Source organism: Ammodytes marinus (genome assembly GCF_949987685.1).
Source record: "Ammodytes marinus genome assembly, chromosome: 5".
NCBI classification, from domain to species: Eukaryota; Metazoa; Chordata; class Actinopteri; order Uranoscopiformes; family Ammodytidae; genus Ammodytes; species Ammodytes marinus.
This window is the reverse complement of record NC_137234.1, coordinates 5,731,535-5,745,457: the sequence shown is the minus strand read 5'-3', so window position 1 is coordinate 5,745,457 and position 13,923 is coordinate 5,731,535. Positions and strand designations below refer to the sequence as shown.

The 13,923-nt window shown below is 41.5% G+C and overlaps 1 protein-coding gene across 2 annotated transcripts in view; it reads left to right on the top strand.

The window, feature by feature from the left end:
* Positions 1-13,923, top strand: part of LOC307250641 (kinesin-like protein KIF21A) — a 56,276-nt gene that overhangs the window by 20,116 nt on the left and 22,237 nt on the right. For both annotated transcript variants that reach the window (XM_080027768.1, XM_080027767.1), the window contains exons 2-11: positions 3,511-3,733; positions 7,126-7,308; positions 8,410-8,550; positions 8,886-9,017; positions 9,133-9,303; positions 9,702-9,817; positions 10,600-10,795; positions 11,278-11,470; positions 11,732-11,798; positions 12,123-12,326. In XM_080027768.1, coding sequence (XP_079883894.1) covers positions 3,511-3,733; positions 7,126-7,308; positions 8,410-8,550; positions 8,886-9,017; positions 9,133-9,303; positions 9,702-9,817; positions 10,600-10,795; positions 11,278-11,470; positions 11,732-11,798; positions 12,123-12,326 — 1,626 coding nt within the window. The remainder of the gene's footprint in view (positions 1-3,510; positions 3,734-7,125; positions 7,309-8,409; positions 8,551-8,885; positions 9,018-9,132; positions 9,304-9,701; positions 9,818-10,599; positions 10,796-11,277; positions 11,471-11,731; positions 11,799-12,122; positions 12,327-13,923) is intronic.

The following is a 13,923-nucleotide window of genomic DNA, read 5'->3' as shown; positions in this document are numbered from 1 at the left end:
AATCCATTCCCGTTCATGTGTTACCCTGGTCCTATTCACTGGGTAGTTTTGTGAGGTTATTTGCGGACATGTCCTGACCTCCATGCAGGCAGGGTTTTTACCTCTCCTCCCTCGCCTGCGTTGCCGGGATCCAGTGTCGCTCAGGCGGGCACAATGACCGCACTGTGTCCCGCTCACTGTGCCCCGCTCACTGCATTGTTCTCCCCCTGAACGTGAAGGCACAATGGGGCCCCTTATCCACACACGGAGAGGGAGAGAGACTGGCTGTCAGGTGCTTTCTACTTCCAAGCTTGACTTTGTGCCAAATCCCATAGGAAGGGGGTGATAGCCTACTGTTTGAAATATTGGTTCACTACTGCACCAATAACTATAGTGTGAGGAGAACAGGGATGCTGAAACTATTCTGCTGCTACAACCTTATACTTAAGCCCTGCTGGTTTTTCTTCTACCAGGATTTAATTACATTTTTTTTCATTATACCCTTGTAGAAAAAATGAGACATTTCTGGAATACACTTGATATTAAATAGTATATATGACTGCCTCAAAAAAATGCTTTGTGTAGATGACGCCAAGGATATAGTAATGGTAGAGACCATAGGCTCGGGAAGCTCCCATCTTTCTTTCACAAAGGAAGTTAATGCTAATTTTCATTGCAGCATGAACACACAGTGACACTACCTACCTGCCTCTCTCTTTCTCTCTCACATCCACAGTTAAGTAGTTAATCCCCCTGCCAGATTTCACTCAGGCATTTTCAGTTTTTGTCAGACACACACACACACACACACACACACACACACACACACACACACACACGGATAGACTGAAGCAGTACGTATTGAAACAGCTGGCAGGTTTTATAGGACAAAGTATTGGGTCACAGTAGGATGTTCAACCTGCACCATGTGTGTAAAATATACACTGGAGAATATTTTTACGGATTTAATGAATTAATTAAATATTTAGGAATAACAGTTTCAGCATTTACATCTGTATGAGGTTTGATTAATGTGTTTTCTAATGAAAGCAAATCGTATTAAACTATAGGCTAACATCATTGTCAGGGATATTGCGGGAATTCCAAGATGGCCACCACCCCAGGCCTAAAATGTCTCTATCTTTTTAACTAAACAAGGTAAAAACTCGAATTAAATGTTCCTTTTGTAGGTTTTCATATATGGGAATTTCAGTGTCATATTTTACTCTCAGATCAAATGTGAATAAACTGCTTGAATCATATACGTATATTGATGAATAATTCAGCCAAATAAGATCAAGGAGCAGATCCCATAGGTGTATACTTTTCTTACTTTAAATGTACTTTAAATGTTTTTTTTGTCTGAGTTGTAGCCTATCCATACAAACTGTAGTGTATATGCGATCAACACGTTTATTTGTAGCCCTTTTGTGATTTTCACTTGTGGGGAATGCAATGACGGCTATATACAGTCCTTCTTCATATTGTGTATCGTGTACACACATTAGCTTATTTAGCAGTCATCAGTGTTCTGGCAGGTGTTGCCATGTTTCCTGCAGTTGCACGCCTCAATGAACTCCATGCAACATTTGATGTTGTTTGTAGTTGTTTTATGATTAAGAAAGGGCCCTTAACAGTTCTAGCAAATAAAACATTTTTCTTTGGTTTTCTTGAAATTCCTATAAATATCAGGGCGCTCCGGTGGCGTAGTGCAGGGGTTCTCAACCTTCTGCAAGCTGGGCCCCCCCAAAGCTGGGTCATTGCAGTTGGGCCCCCCCACCGACCCTAACAACCCCCCCCCCCCACACACACACACACACACACACACCACCCTACACAGATAGATAGATAGATAGATAGATAGATAGATAGATAGATAGATAGATAGATAGATAGATAGATAGATAGATAGATAGATAGATAGATAGATAGATAGATAGATAGATAGATAATCTATTATTGTTATTATCACAAGGGCTAGGCCAGTGGCGCACCTTTGAGTTTAGGGTTAGGGTCCGGAAATTTCTTATATTTTAACGTTAAATTCTGGTGCACTTTAAAAGCTAATTATGAGATTGTATCAATGAGACACTGAGGAAATGTTTTTTTTTTTTTTTAAATCTCCTTAGAAGAGAAGAAAATAGTAGCCTAAATAGAACATACACAGAATAAATTCTACAATAGGTATACCTGTTATGAAAAAGCTTCACAAAACAAAGTCTATGATCAATGGGAAACACTGTCAGTTTCCCATTGATCATAGACTGGGTTGTCAGACAGTGTCTGACAACCCAGTTCAGAGAATGTTTCAACTATTGAGTCTTGGATTTGGAAAGTGGCCAGATTTAGCTCAAAATGCTACCTGCGATTAATGTGCTGTGCAGCCTGAACGCGGAGTTGTGTGTGTCTCATTGGCGATTCCAGGAAATATTGACTGGGGGTGGCCAAGGTGGGCCACAGAGCTAGAGTGGGGTGGCCATCGCACCCCTGAATGAATAGCATGTGATATGCTGTACAACCAATTCAAAGATGATTTATAATCCCAAATGCCCAAATCATGTTAGTATCCATTGTAATGTTTGTCAGAAAACTAAACCCCTGAAGGGGGGTCTGGGGGCATCCCCCCCCAGAAGATTTTTTTGTGTTTTTAACATGTAATCTAAGCATTCTGGTGCATTCTGGCGAAGATAATAAAGGAAAAAGTCAATATTTATTTCAGTTCAGATGAATAGTAAAATTAGCAAGACAACATAACTTGCTAGCAGCCAGATGCCTAACAACTGGACAGAGGGACGGATGACAACTAGCTTTTGACCAAATATCTTGCTAAAAAAATAAACCTTTATTTATGAAATTCTGCCCTAAGAACATGTTACACTTGCTAACTACAAACTTAAATTTTTTTATTCAGATTTAAAAAATCTGCTGGGACACGTGCCCATACACATGCATGGGTGGCACGCATGTCACAAGCACACTTATGCTGTTTTCAAGACCTTTGCTGACCAGAGACCAGTTCTAGAGGCCACAGTCCTACCATTAATTCAGTACTTGAAAATTGCAAACTGATCTCATATCAGTGGATTGGAGTGTTTGTGTGATGAACTTGGCAACTACCTATCAAAAAAAGTTAAGAAAGAAAAAAAAAACATATCATCTCTGAACTAGGCTACATATCAGGAAAAAAATTGAAATTACAAAAAAAAAAAATTAAATTAAGATTTTTTTTTCATCCCCCTCGCGCCCCCCCGGCGCGCCCCACCGGTTGAGAACCACTGGCGTAGTGGATAGAGCGCGTACCATATTGGCTCCGGCCTTCGTTGCAGTGGTCGCGGGTTCGAATCCGACCCGTGGACCTTTACTGCAGGTCATCCCCTCTCTCTCTGTCTCCCCATTTCAACTCTTTACTATCTAATAAAGCTTGAAAATGCCCAAAAAAATCTTAAAAAAATAAAAATCCTATCAATTTCCTTTCTACCTAATCTAACCTCTAACCTATGTTTTTTTTTCTTTTTCTCTGTTTGCTTATAGGATCCGTCCTCAGCAGGCGCGGGAGAAGATCGAGGGATGTCACATCTGTACGTACGTGATGCCCGGCGAGCCTCAGGTCATCCTGGGCAAAGACAAGTCCTTCACCTACGACTACATGTTCGACATGGACTCGCAGCAGGAGGCCATCTACGCCAGCTGCACGGAGAAGCTGATCGAGGGCTGCTTCGAGGGCTACAACGCCACCGTCTTTGCATACGGACAGGCGAGTCTTTGTGTGGCTGTCACAGCTGCAGTGCTGCCGAGTGCTGATGGTGCTTTTTTTTTTATAGAGAAATAGGAGAAATGGGCTCTGTGTGTATCTGTCGGTGTGTTGGAGAGGGGAATGAGAGAAGGGGTATGGGGGGTGTCTGGGAGGTGGAGAGTGTTGACATTTGGGTAAAAAGGAGACCAGGAAAGACTTCTGATGTGGAATTTGTATCTCTCTAATCTTGTGTTTAAGAACAGCCATATATTTTATTTTATTTTATTTGTTTTTTTTTAATAGAAAAGTGAAAAGTTGTTAATTTGTTACAGACAGATAGTATGAAAGAATAAATAAAAAAACAACTTATGCCACTTACATCGAAACAAACAATAAAATAAAAGAATCATAAAAAAAAATACCCAAAAATAATCCCTCCCAAGTCAGTGCCAGTTCACAGAGCCTGAAATGAGGCCAGAAAAGGTCCGAACAGCCACATTTTTAATGGAATAATCCAACATTTTGGGAAGTCTTCCTAAGATTTAGATGAGAAGATCAAATCTACCCTCATGTCAGCATACTTACTGTGAGCTAAGCATAAGGACTGACAGGGGGCTTTGGCAGGAGATACAGAAATCTGCTTACGTTTTGTACATATTCTATATATGCAAACAAGATATTACATGTTACTCTGTGAGCTATGGTGCTCGTTGGCAGATTTTTTAGAATCCTTTGGACAGCGCCATGTCAGCTCTTTTCCCATGTATCCAGTCTCTCTGTGCTGAGGTCAGCTAAAGGGCTGCTGGCTCCGGCTTCATTTTTAACAAATATGAGAGGGAGGCATTGATCTTCTCTCTGCAATAAACTGCAGTGAATGAACTGACTTGAACATGAATTGTAGAATGTTGGTCAAAATAAGCAAGTAAAATATGTCGCCTTGGGAAATGGGAAATCCTTCGGGCACTTTTTTTGTATTTTTAGACGTTTAATGATCAAACGATTAATTTAGAAAATAAGCTGCGGATTAATGGATCCTGAAATTAATCATTAGCTGAAGCCCTCCTCCTTTTTCTCATTAATTCTCTCCCTCTCTCTCCATCTCTCTCTCCATCTCTCTCTCTCCCTCTCTGCCAAGTTCACCACATGGAAATAACATGCAAGTTTGGGCCTCCATTGCCCCTCCCCTCTACGTCCCCTACTGCTTAGGTTGCTGTGGCGACAGAGCTCCCGCTGCACTGCACTCACACAATCCAATGTGAAGTGAAATGTGCACAAACACCTTTTTTTAGCCCGCTTTACATCCTTAAATGTGCGTCCATATATTAACCCACATCTCCGTGGTAACCGCCGGCCTACTTCTGAAAAGCACACACACACACACACACACACACACACACACATACACACACACACACACACACACACACACACACACACACACACACACACAGAGCAGTAGACTGTGGCGGGTTTGGCCCGGTTCAGACCTGTTTGCCTCTGTGGCTTTACAGGGACTCATCTAGATTTAGAGCGACCCACTCGGCACCAGCACAAGAACTGTGGCCGCTTGGGTTGCAGATATAAATGGAGCAGTTATGATGTGGAGAGGAGACAGAGAGCATTGTCTGTCTTTGATAATAGATGTGTATGAGACGCCATTGTGAATAGTATGGTTTGCTCTTTTTCAACACTAAACATAACATGATAGTGAATCTTTTAAACATAAAAAAAAGAAAAAATTTGTAGATCAAGGGAAAAGTGCAGATCAATGGTGGTACCAATATCTCCAAATACACTTAACAATAACAATACACTCATTGAGCAAATTGAGACAATGTCTAACTATAAAGGAAGATGTATCACTTTCTGTGTTTGTCTGAATTTGACTGCACTTTTCCTGCACAGAAGAACAATGACCTTGACCCCCCCCCCCCCCCCCCCCCATCCGGCACCTTTTGGGATTAACTGTACCGTCGCCCGTGACACAGACCTTATCAGCAGCATCAGTGGTTGGCCTCACTAATCCTCTCCTGGCTGAATGAGAGCAAATCCCTGCAGTCTGATGGATAGACTGAAACAAGCAGAGAGGAGGATGACATAGCCGCAGATTAATGCCCGGTTTTAGACGGGCATAATCGTGTAATGTTCAGAATTTTCATTTTTTTTTTTCATTTCAAGTTACATCGTTGTTTTAGTCAGTTTATCAGATTTTGTGCAGCTTCTTCCAGACCTACAACATGCTTTATACAACTTCTTTCACATATGCCATATTACTCCCCAACACCTTTTCTTTTCTTTTTTTTAAATATATTTTATTGCCATTTTTCTTTATGCTTTTATTGACAGTGCAGAGACAGAGTTGAAATGGGGCAGAGAGGGGAGTGACATGCAGAGAACGACCGCGGGCCGGAACCGAACCCGGGTCTGCTGCTGACCGAGGCCCATGGGGGGGGGGGGACGCCCTACCAACTGAGCTAAGGGCGCCCCCCTATTCCCCAACACCTTTTAAACAAAGATTCATACATATCCTTAAAAATCTAAAATTTCAAAAGGCATTGAAATTCATTCATCTAAAAATAAAACCTTCATTGATATTGAAATGTCTTGGATCAATCTTTCAAAGTAATAACAGATGCTAAGACATTGGGAGTAGGATTGTATCAGTCATGTTTTCTGACGTTCAATAATTGGTTGCATCTATTTTTATATAGTTTTTTTTGCCATGAAGATGGTATCATTGAGACATTATACAAAATAGTTGTTAATGGCTTTTTACTTGTTGTTTTGGATGAGCTGAAATAATATTGATTGATTGATTGATTGATTAAACTTTATTTCAGACATATCAAAAAAAAAAAGAAAAACTAAAAGCATGAAAACACAACACAAAGAATATGTTCAAATGATTTCACAAATAAAAATAAACAAAATAAACAAAAAATAAACATAACATTGAATTGATATGCCTGAAAAGGAGTAGGAAGAAGTATAAACTTATTTAATCCTACCCCTTTTCCACAGCTCAATAACTTTATAATAATTTTTTATATATATATATATTTTTTTATATTTATACAATCCATATATCCATATATACTCGACGCCATTGCAAATGAGGGACACCCCTGAATTGGTCTCCCGAGGATAAACAAAAGTCAAACGAAAAATGAAATGAAATATAATAAATAATATAATGAAAAACATAGTTGTCAATTTTGAATTTAATTCCAAGTTGCATTCAATACGTCTTGAATCCAACCCTCTTTAGGCTGTAGGAACCCTGGTGAAAATGACTTTGATTTATAAAATTGGTGAGGTTCCCCAAAGGCATTGTCACCTTTTGAGTTCATACAACAACTTTTAACAACCCGATTTTTATTCTTTTGTGTGACATGTTTCTCCTCCCTTTGCAGACGGGTTCAGGGAAGACCTACACCATGGGGACGGGCTTTGATGTGAACATTGAAGCAGAGGAGCTGGGCATCATCCCCCGAGCCGTCAGCCATCTCTATAAGGGCATAGAGGAGAGACGACTGGCCGCCAAGGAGCAGGGCAAACCTGTACCCGAGTTTAAGATCAACGCACAGTTCCTCGAGGTACGCACGCACGCACTCACTCACTCACGCACTCGCTCACTCGTTCACTCGTTCACTCACTCACTCACTCACTCACGCACGCGCTCGCTCACTCACTCACTCACTCACTCACTCACTCACTCACTCACTCACTCACTCACTCACTCACTCACTCACTCACTCACTCACTCACTCACTCACTCACTCACTCACTCACTCACTCACTCACTCACTCACTCACTCGCTCGAAAACACGCAAACACACGCACACGCACACGCACACGCACACGCACACACACACACACACACACACACACTCACTCCTTCAATGCATAATGGATAATCTTTTCTGATTTCTCAACCTGTTCAGATGCTGTGTTTTTAATCCAAAAAAAAACTAATTAATATAGAGAAATAATAACAGAATAATAGAAAAAAAAAATACTATCACAGTATTTTTTTGTGTTTTGGATCATAATTGGGTCCATAGCGGCTTAAGCTGGAAAAAGAGACTTGAAAATTGAACCAGCGTCAGGACAGGCTAAACAGAGAAGTCATTCATCAGGCTTATAATGTCCACACTGTTCATTTAACCGGCTATATTTGAAGACATCCACTCTGACAATTGAACTGTAGCAGCTGTCATCGGGGGGGTTAGAGTAGGTGTCTGGGAGGGTCCCGGTGTGGACAGGAAGAGTTAACAGGGTGATGGGAGGAGACAGGTGTCCCCCTCCATCAGACATGGGACTGTCTTCCAAATTCCTGGAGAAAACCCAAGAGCTGAAGGAGTTGTAGCCATGAATGATAGTCAAACAAATCAAACATTATGCAGATAGTGTTCCAACATTTGTCATTCTTATTACCCAAAGATTTACTTGTCAAGATGCAAAAATCGAATAAACCTGTTTTGTGTGTGTGTGTGTGTGTGTGTGTGTGTGTGTGTGTGTGTGTGTGTGTGTGTGTGTGTGTGTGTGTGTGTGTGTGTGTGTGTGTGTGTGTGTGTGTGTGTGTGTGTGTGTGTGTGTGTGTGTGTGTGTGTGTGTGTGTGTGTGTGTGTGTGTGTGTGTGTGTGTGTGTGTGTGTGTGTGTGTGTGTGTGTGTGTGTGTGTGTTCTCCCTGCAGCTTTATAATGAGGAGGTTCTGGACCTGTTTGACTCCACACGAGACAAGGATCAGAAATCTCACATCAAGATCCACGAAGACGCCACGGGGGGAATCTACACAGTGGGAGTAACCACACGGACTGTGTCCTCTGAGGCAGAGGTAAAAGAGTGTGTGTGCTTGTGCCCGTGCGCCCGTCATCTTGTTATTGTTATGATTACAAAATATTTTTCCGGATTTAAAAAAAAAAATGTGAATGTATTCGTAACAGACTTTGAAATATTGCTGTTGGAGAATGAATGCAAATATGAAATTACTAAAATAAACATAAAAAAAGGGTTTAAACTACAATCTTTGTCACTTTAAGGCCTTAGCAAATACACTTTTGTACATTCGTTATTAATATACAAGTTGTTCCTGCACTGATATCTACTTTTATAGATATAAGTGTTTTCCTATCTTAGTGAGTTAAAGCCCTTTGTCTTCCCGTCTATCAGATGATGCAGTGTCTGAAGCTGGGCGCTCTGTCTCGCACCACAGCCAGCACGCAGATGAATGTCCAGAGCTCCAGATCCCACGCCATCTTCACCATCCACCTGTGCCAAGTCCGCGTCTGTGCCTCCGACAATGTCAGTACACACTCTCACAGTATCATTTTAAAAAGGGACACTGCAGGGATATATATAGCATTGATAGCTTGTTTGTTTAACTATGTTTTCATGTGTGTGTGTGATTGTCACTCAGCAAGAGAATGAGACGGATAACAAAGTCTCCAACGGTAACTCGGAGATGGATGAGTATGAGACGCTGTCGGCCAAGTTTCACTTTGTGGATCTGGCCGGTTCTGAGCGGCTGAAAAGAACCGGAGCCACGGGCGACCGAGCCAAAGAGGGAATCTCCATCAACTGTGGACTGGTGAGCTTCTTTCAAGTCATCTTAAGTAGAAGATTATTCATATAGCATATTTAAAACAACCACCGAAGTTGACCAAAGTGCTGTACCAGGCTGTGTGTCCAATACCAAACAACATGTACATTAATCCTCCTCTGCATCATTAAAGTCAGTCAGTGATGCAGAGAAGCCACGGCCTATTGATTTTTTTTTTCTAGATCTTGACTGCCATCTAGTGGCTCGATTCATACATTTCTATTCTGTACTTTGCGAGAGGAGAAATACTGCATACAGGAAGGACAAAGACATCCACAAAGAATGTATTATGTGGCATTATTCACTGTTTAAATGCCCTATCACGTAACATCATGAAGCTCTGTTAATATCATTTCCCCCTCTGTGCTCTGTCTCTGTTGCTTCAGCTCGCTCTGGGGAATGTAATCAGTGCTCTGGGCGACCGCAGCAAGCGCAGCTCCCACGTGCCTTACAGAGACTCCAAACTCACTAGACTACTACAGGACTCCTTAGGAGGAAACAGGTTGGTCAGACAAATGCTTTCACATTTTTTTCTTTAACAATAATCTGGTGTATTCTCTTTGTTTTGCTTTTATTTGTGGGCGACCGTGGCTCAGGTGGTTAAGCGGGTTGGCCAATGATCAAAGGGTTGGCGGTTCGATCCCCGCTCTGCCACCTGTGTCATGGTTGTTGTGTCCTTGGGCAAGACACTTCACCCACCTTGCCTCGTGTGAATGTGTATGACTGCTGTATGTTTGAGGTGGTGGTCGGAGGGGCCGTAGGCGCTGAATGGCAGCCACGCTTCCGTCAGTCTGCCCCAGGGCAGCTGTGGCTACTATGGTAGTTTACCACCACCAGTATGACTGTGTGTGAATGAATGGAACCTGGAACCCTGTAAAGCGTCTTTGAGTGCCTTGAAAAAGCGCTATATAAATCCAATCCATTATTATTATTATTATTATTATTATTTATTGGACCCAATGAAATCAAATCAGCAAAGAAAACTTAATGAAGATATAAATGTGTCTCCACTGGCATTGTAGTTAAACCGATGTGAGCAATATACCATGTTTCACAATCTTTTTAGCCAGTTATTGATATGCATTCATCAGCTAGGAACAGGAAGAATATTCCTATAAAAATAATGACATTTTTAAAAGTAGTTTGTATTAGTTTTCGTCCACTTTTTTTTTGAAGATAATTCATATATTTCTAGGGTTTGAACATTCATTTTAACATATTCATCTTAATGTACATCATTCTTTGTCCACACATGATTAATAATCCTCTTCCCTCTTGTCTCAGCCAAACAGTGATGATCGCGTGCATCAGCCCGTCTGACCGTGACTTCATGGAGACGTTGAACACGTTGAAATATGCAAACAGAGCTCGTAACATCAAGAACAAGGTGATGGTGAACCAGGACAAAGCCAGCCAGCAGATCAGCGCTCTGAGGACGGAGATCGCTAGGCTGCAGGTGGAACTCATGGAGTACAAGACGGTAAGAAGAGAGGGGGGGAAGTGTACTGAGAAAAATGTAAAACTAAAATGGTATCTTTAGTATTCCAGATGTATGTACAATATGTTGGGAAGATAAGGGATTTTTTTTTTTTTTTTTTAAATATATTTTTTGGCATTTTTTTATGCTTTTATTGATAGTGAGAAGAGTCAGGGGTGAAATGGGGCAGAGAGGGGAGTGACATGCAGAGAACGACCACGGGCTGGAATCGAACCCGGGTCTGCTGCTGGGCCCAGCACGGGGGGTGGGGGAGGGTGGACGACGACGCCCTAGCAACTGAGCTAAGGGCGCCCCCAGATAAGGGAACATTTTTGATTGAATAAGGAAATGTTCAAGAATTAGAGCATTCTGGGAAGAAGTTTAAATGATAATGCAGGAAATGTTATCAATGACATTTTTTTGATATTTATTCATAATTAAAACTCAGTTAACACATTGTTAAAAAAAACTACTATTGTTGGCAGGGTAAGCGTCTGGCGGGCGAAGGCGACGGCGTGGAGAGCTTCAGCGACATGTTCCATGAGAACTCCATGCTGCAGACAGAGAACAGTAACCTGAGGGTCAGAGTGAAGGCCATGCAGGAGACCATCGACGCACAGAGAGCACGACTCACACAGCTGCTCAGTGACCAGGCCAACCAGACACTCGCCAGGGCAGGTACTGTAAGGCTGCAATTAAGGCTGGAAAAATACATGACACAACATCATTTTGTTATTTTTGTAAGTTCTTTAGTTCATTTCTGCTGGGAAGTGCCAGATTCTGCTCATTGCAAAGTCACATATACTTACAGGATGGACACTTTCCTTTTAGTTAGAAGTATAACTTTTCTTTTTAAGGAACACAAACACACAACTGAACAAGCGAACACACAAACAAACTTTCTCTGTCTTATCTTAAATTGTGTTGATTCTTTTCCAGGTGAAGGTGGAAATGAAGAAATTGGAAAGATGATTACGAGTTACATCAAAGAGATTGAGGAACTAAGGTAAAAACGATCTGAATTTTTTTTATTTAGTTTTGAAAGTGCCTTAAGAGTACTCTCTACCCCGGCTCATATGTGTGGTCCTGGGGTGCTCCGGTGGCGTAGTGGATAGAGCGCGTACCATATTGGCTCCGGCCTTCGTTGCAGTGGTTGCGGGTTCAAATCCGACCCGTGGACCTTTACTGCAGGTCATCCCCCCTCTCTCTCTCTCTCTCTCTCTCTGTCTCCCCATTTCAACTCTGTACTATCTAATAATGCTTGAAAATGCCAAAAAATTATCTTAAAAAAAATATATATGTGGTCCTTATACTGTGTTTTGTCCCTCAGAGCCAAACTCCTAGAGAGCGAGGCGGTGAATGAGAACTTGAGGAAGAACCTGTCCCGAGCCTCTAACCGTCAGTCCCTGTACGGAGGACCGGGCTCCTTCTCCTCCTCCATGCTGGCCCCAGAGAAAGAGACCTCCGACATCATCGAGATCGCCAAGAAAGACCTGGAGAAACTCAAGAGACGGGAGAAGAAGAAGAAGAAAAGGTAATGAGACTGGTGTAGATGCACCGAGTCATTTGTAAATGAGAAAACGTTTGGTTGAGGATCAGCTGTTTTTAAATGGATGAATTGCTGCAGCTGTGCATACATGGATGGCATTCACTTTGTGATATCGTGAATCAATACTCAATTAAGCGAATACATAAGAAATGTTTAATTGACTTCATGCATGGATATAAAACAATGTATATCCTATGAATATAGTGTTGATGATGGAGATTATTATAAGGTAACATAAGAATTTCACTGTATAGGAGCACATTCCTGATGGTAAATCTACAACAGCATCATAGACAGATCAGAGGCCTCATGTTGAAAATGATGAGAGTTGGGCTGTGGGCTCTTGGGGTTAAAGCTACAGTGCGTACAGTTTCCCCCATTAGGATACAACAACACTGTCAGTTCATGAGGAAAGCCTTTCGGTTATCGCGCATGGATTTTATACCCTTTGCAATTGAAATACAGAGAGAGTTTTGTGGCGCTGATAGGCTTAATCAACTTTGTGTCAACGCGCTATCTGGAATGTAACCGACGTTTATTTAATATGAAAAAGTTACGCACTTTAGCTTTTAAGGGTGGTATTTTCAGTGCAGAGCTCCCTCTGATTATTCTTCCTTCATTCATCCCTCGCTCCGTTCTCTGACCCTGAAGACTCCAGCTGCTGCTGGAGGAGAGAGACAGGGAGGAGAGGGAGCAGGTGGGGGGAGAGGTTGAGGACGCCAGGTTGGTCAGAGCTTCCACCCTCCTGTTGCCATTCCCACCCTTTGCTGTCCCTAATTTAGCTTTTTATTTGACTTTTTAGTTATTTATTTTCGGCAGCTACTGTATTCCCTCACCTGGATCAACGCCTGCTACCATAGGAGCACCTTGCATCCATAAAACCAAAGTTTTTACTATTTAATAATATGCCCTTATTTGTCCTAGCTTCTACATTGACCCAGCACGCCACATCCCTGCTTTCTATGGCACCTTTTTGTTATGTTTTAAAGTACTTTGTAATGGGTATTAATGGAGAACTGGAGCTAGAAAGTGTGTGTAAGGAGAGATTTTCAATAACATACTCTACAGTAGGTTATGCCTTTTTATGAAACATTTTGCAACAGTGTTAAAGATTTGAAACTTCCTCAAATGCGTGGAAAGGTGCTTTAAGGTTGAGCGCACTGGCAAAATATGTATTTATTTCATTTATGAATAACTTAAATGCATTAAAACGATGAGTCTTAAGTAGGGTTATCTAGATGAGTTTGTGTGGAACCTATACATTGCTAACCCGTCTGTGTTTGGATAACATACTGTATTTATCCAACAGATATGCTTCATGGAATTGATTCACAAATCCAATTTTCTTTGCTCTGCACATTCCTTCCATGCTTGGTTTTGCTTTTTCTGGTTTTGTTCAGACTCTGATGAGATGCCTCCCTCCTTTTCGTTTCAAAAAATAAAGCACTGTCTTTTTCACAAATGATCTTATGAAAGCAGAGTATAGTGTCATCTCCGTTGTCAAGAGAATATGCTAAAGGCTCTATCTATATGTCTTTTTTTCTCATCTAAAAAATTACATATCGCGGTAAATTCAGTCCTA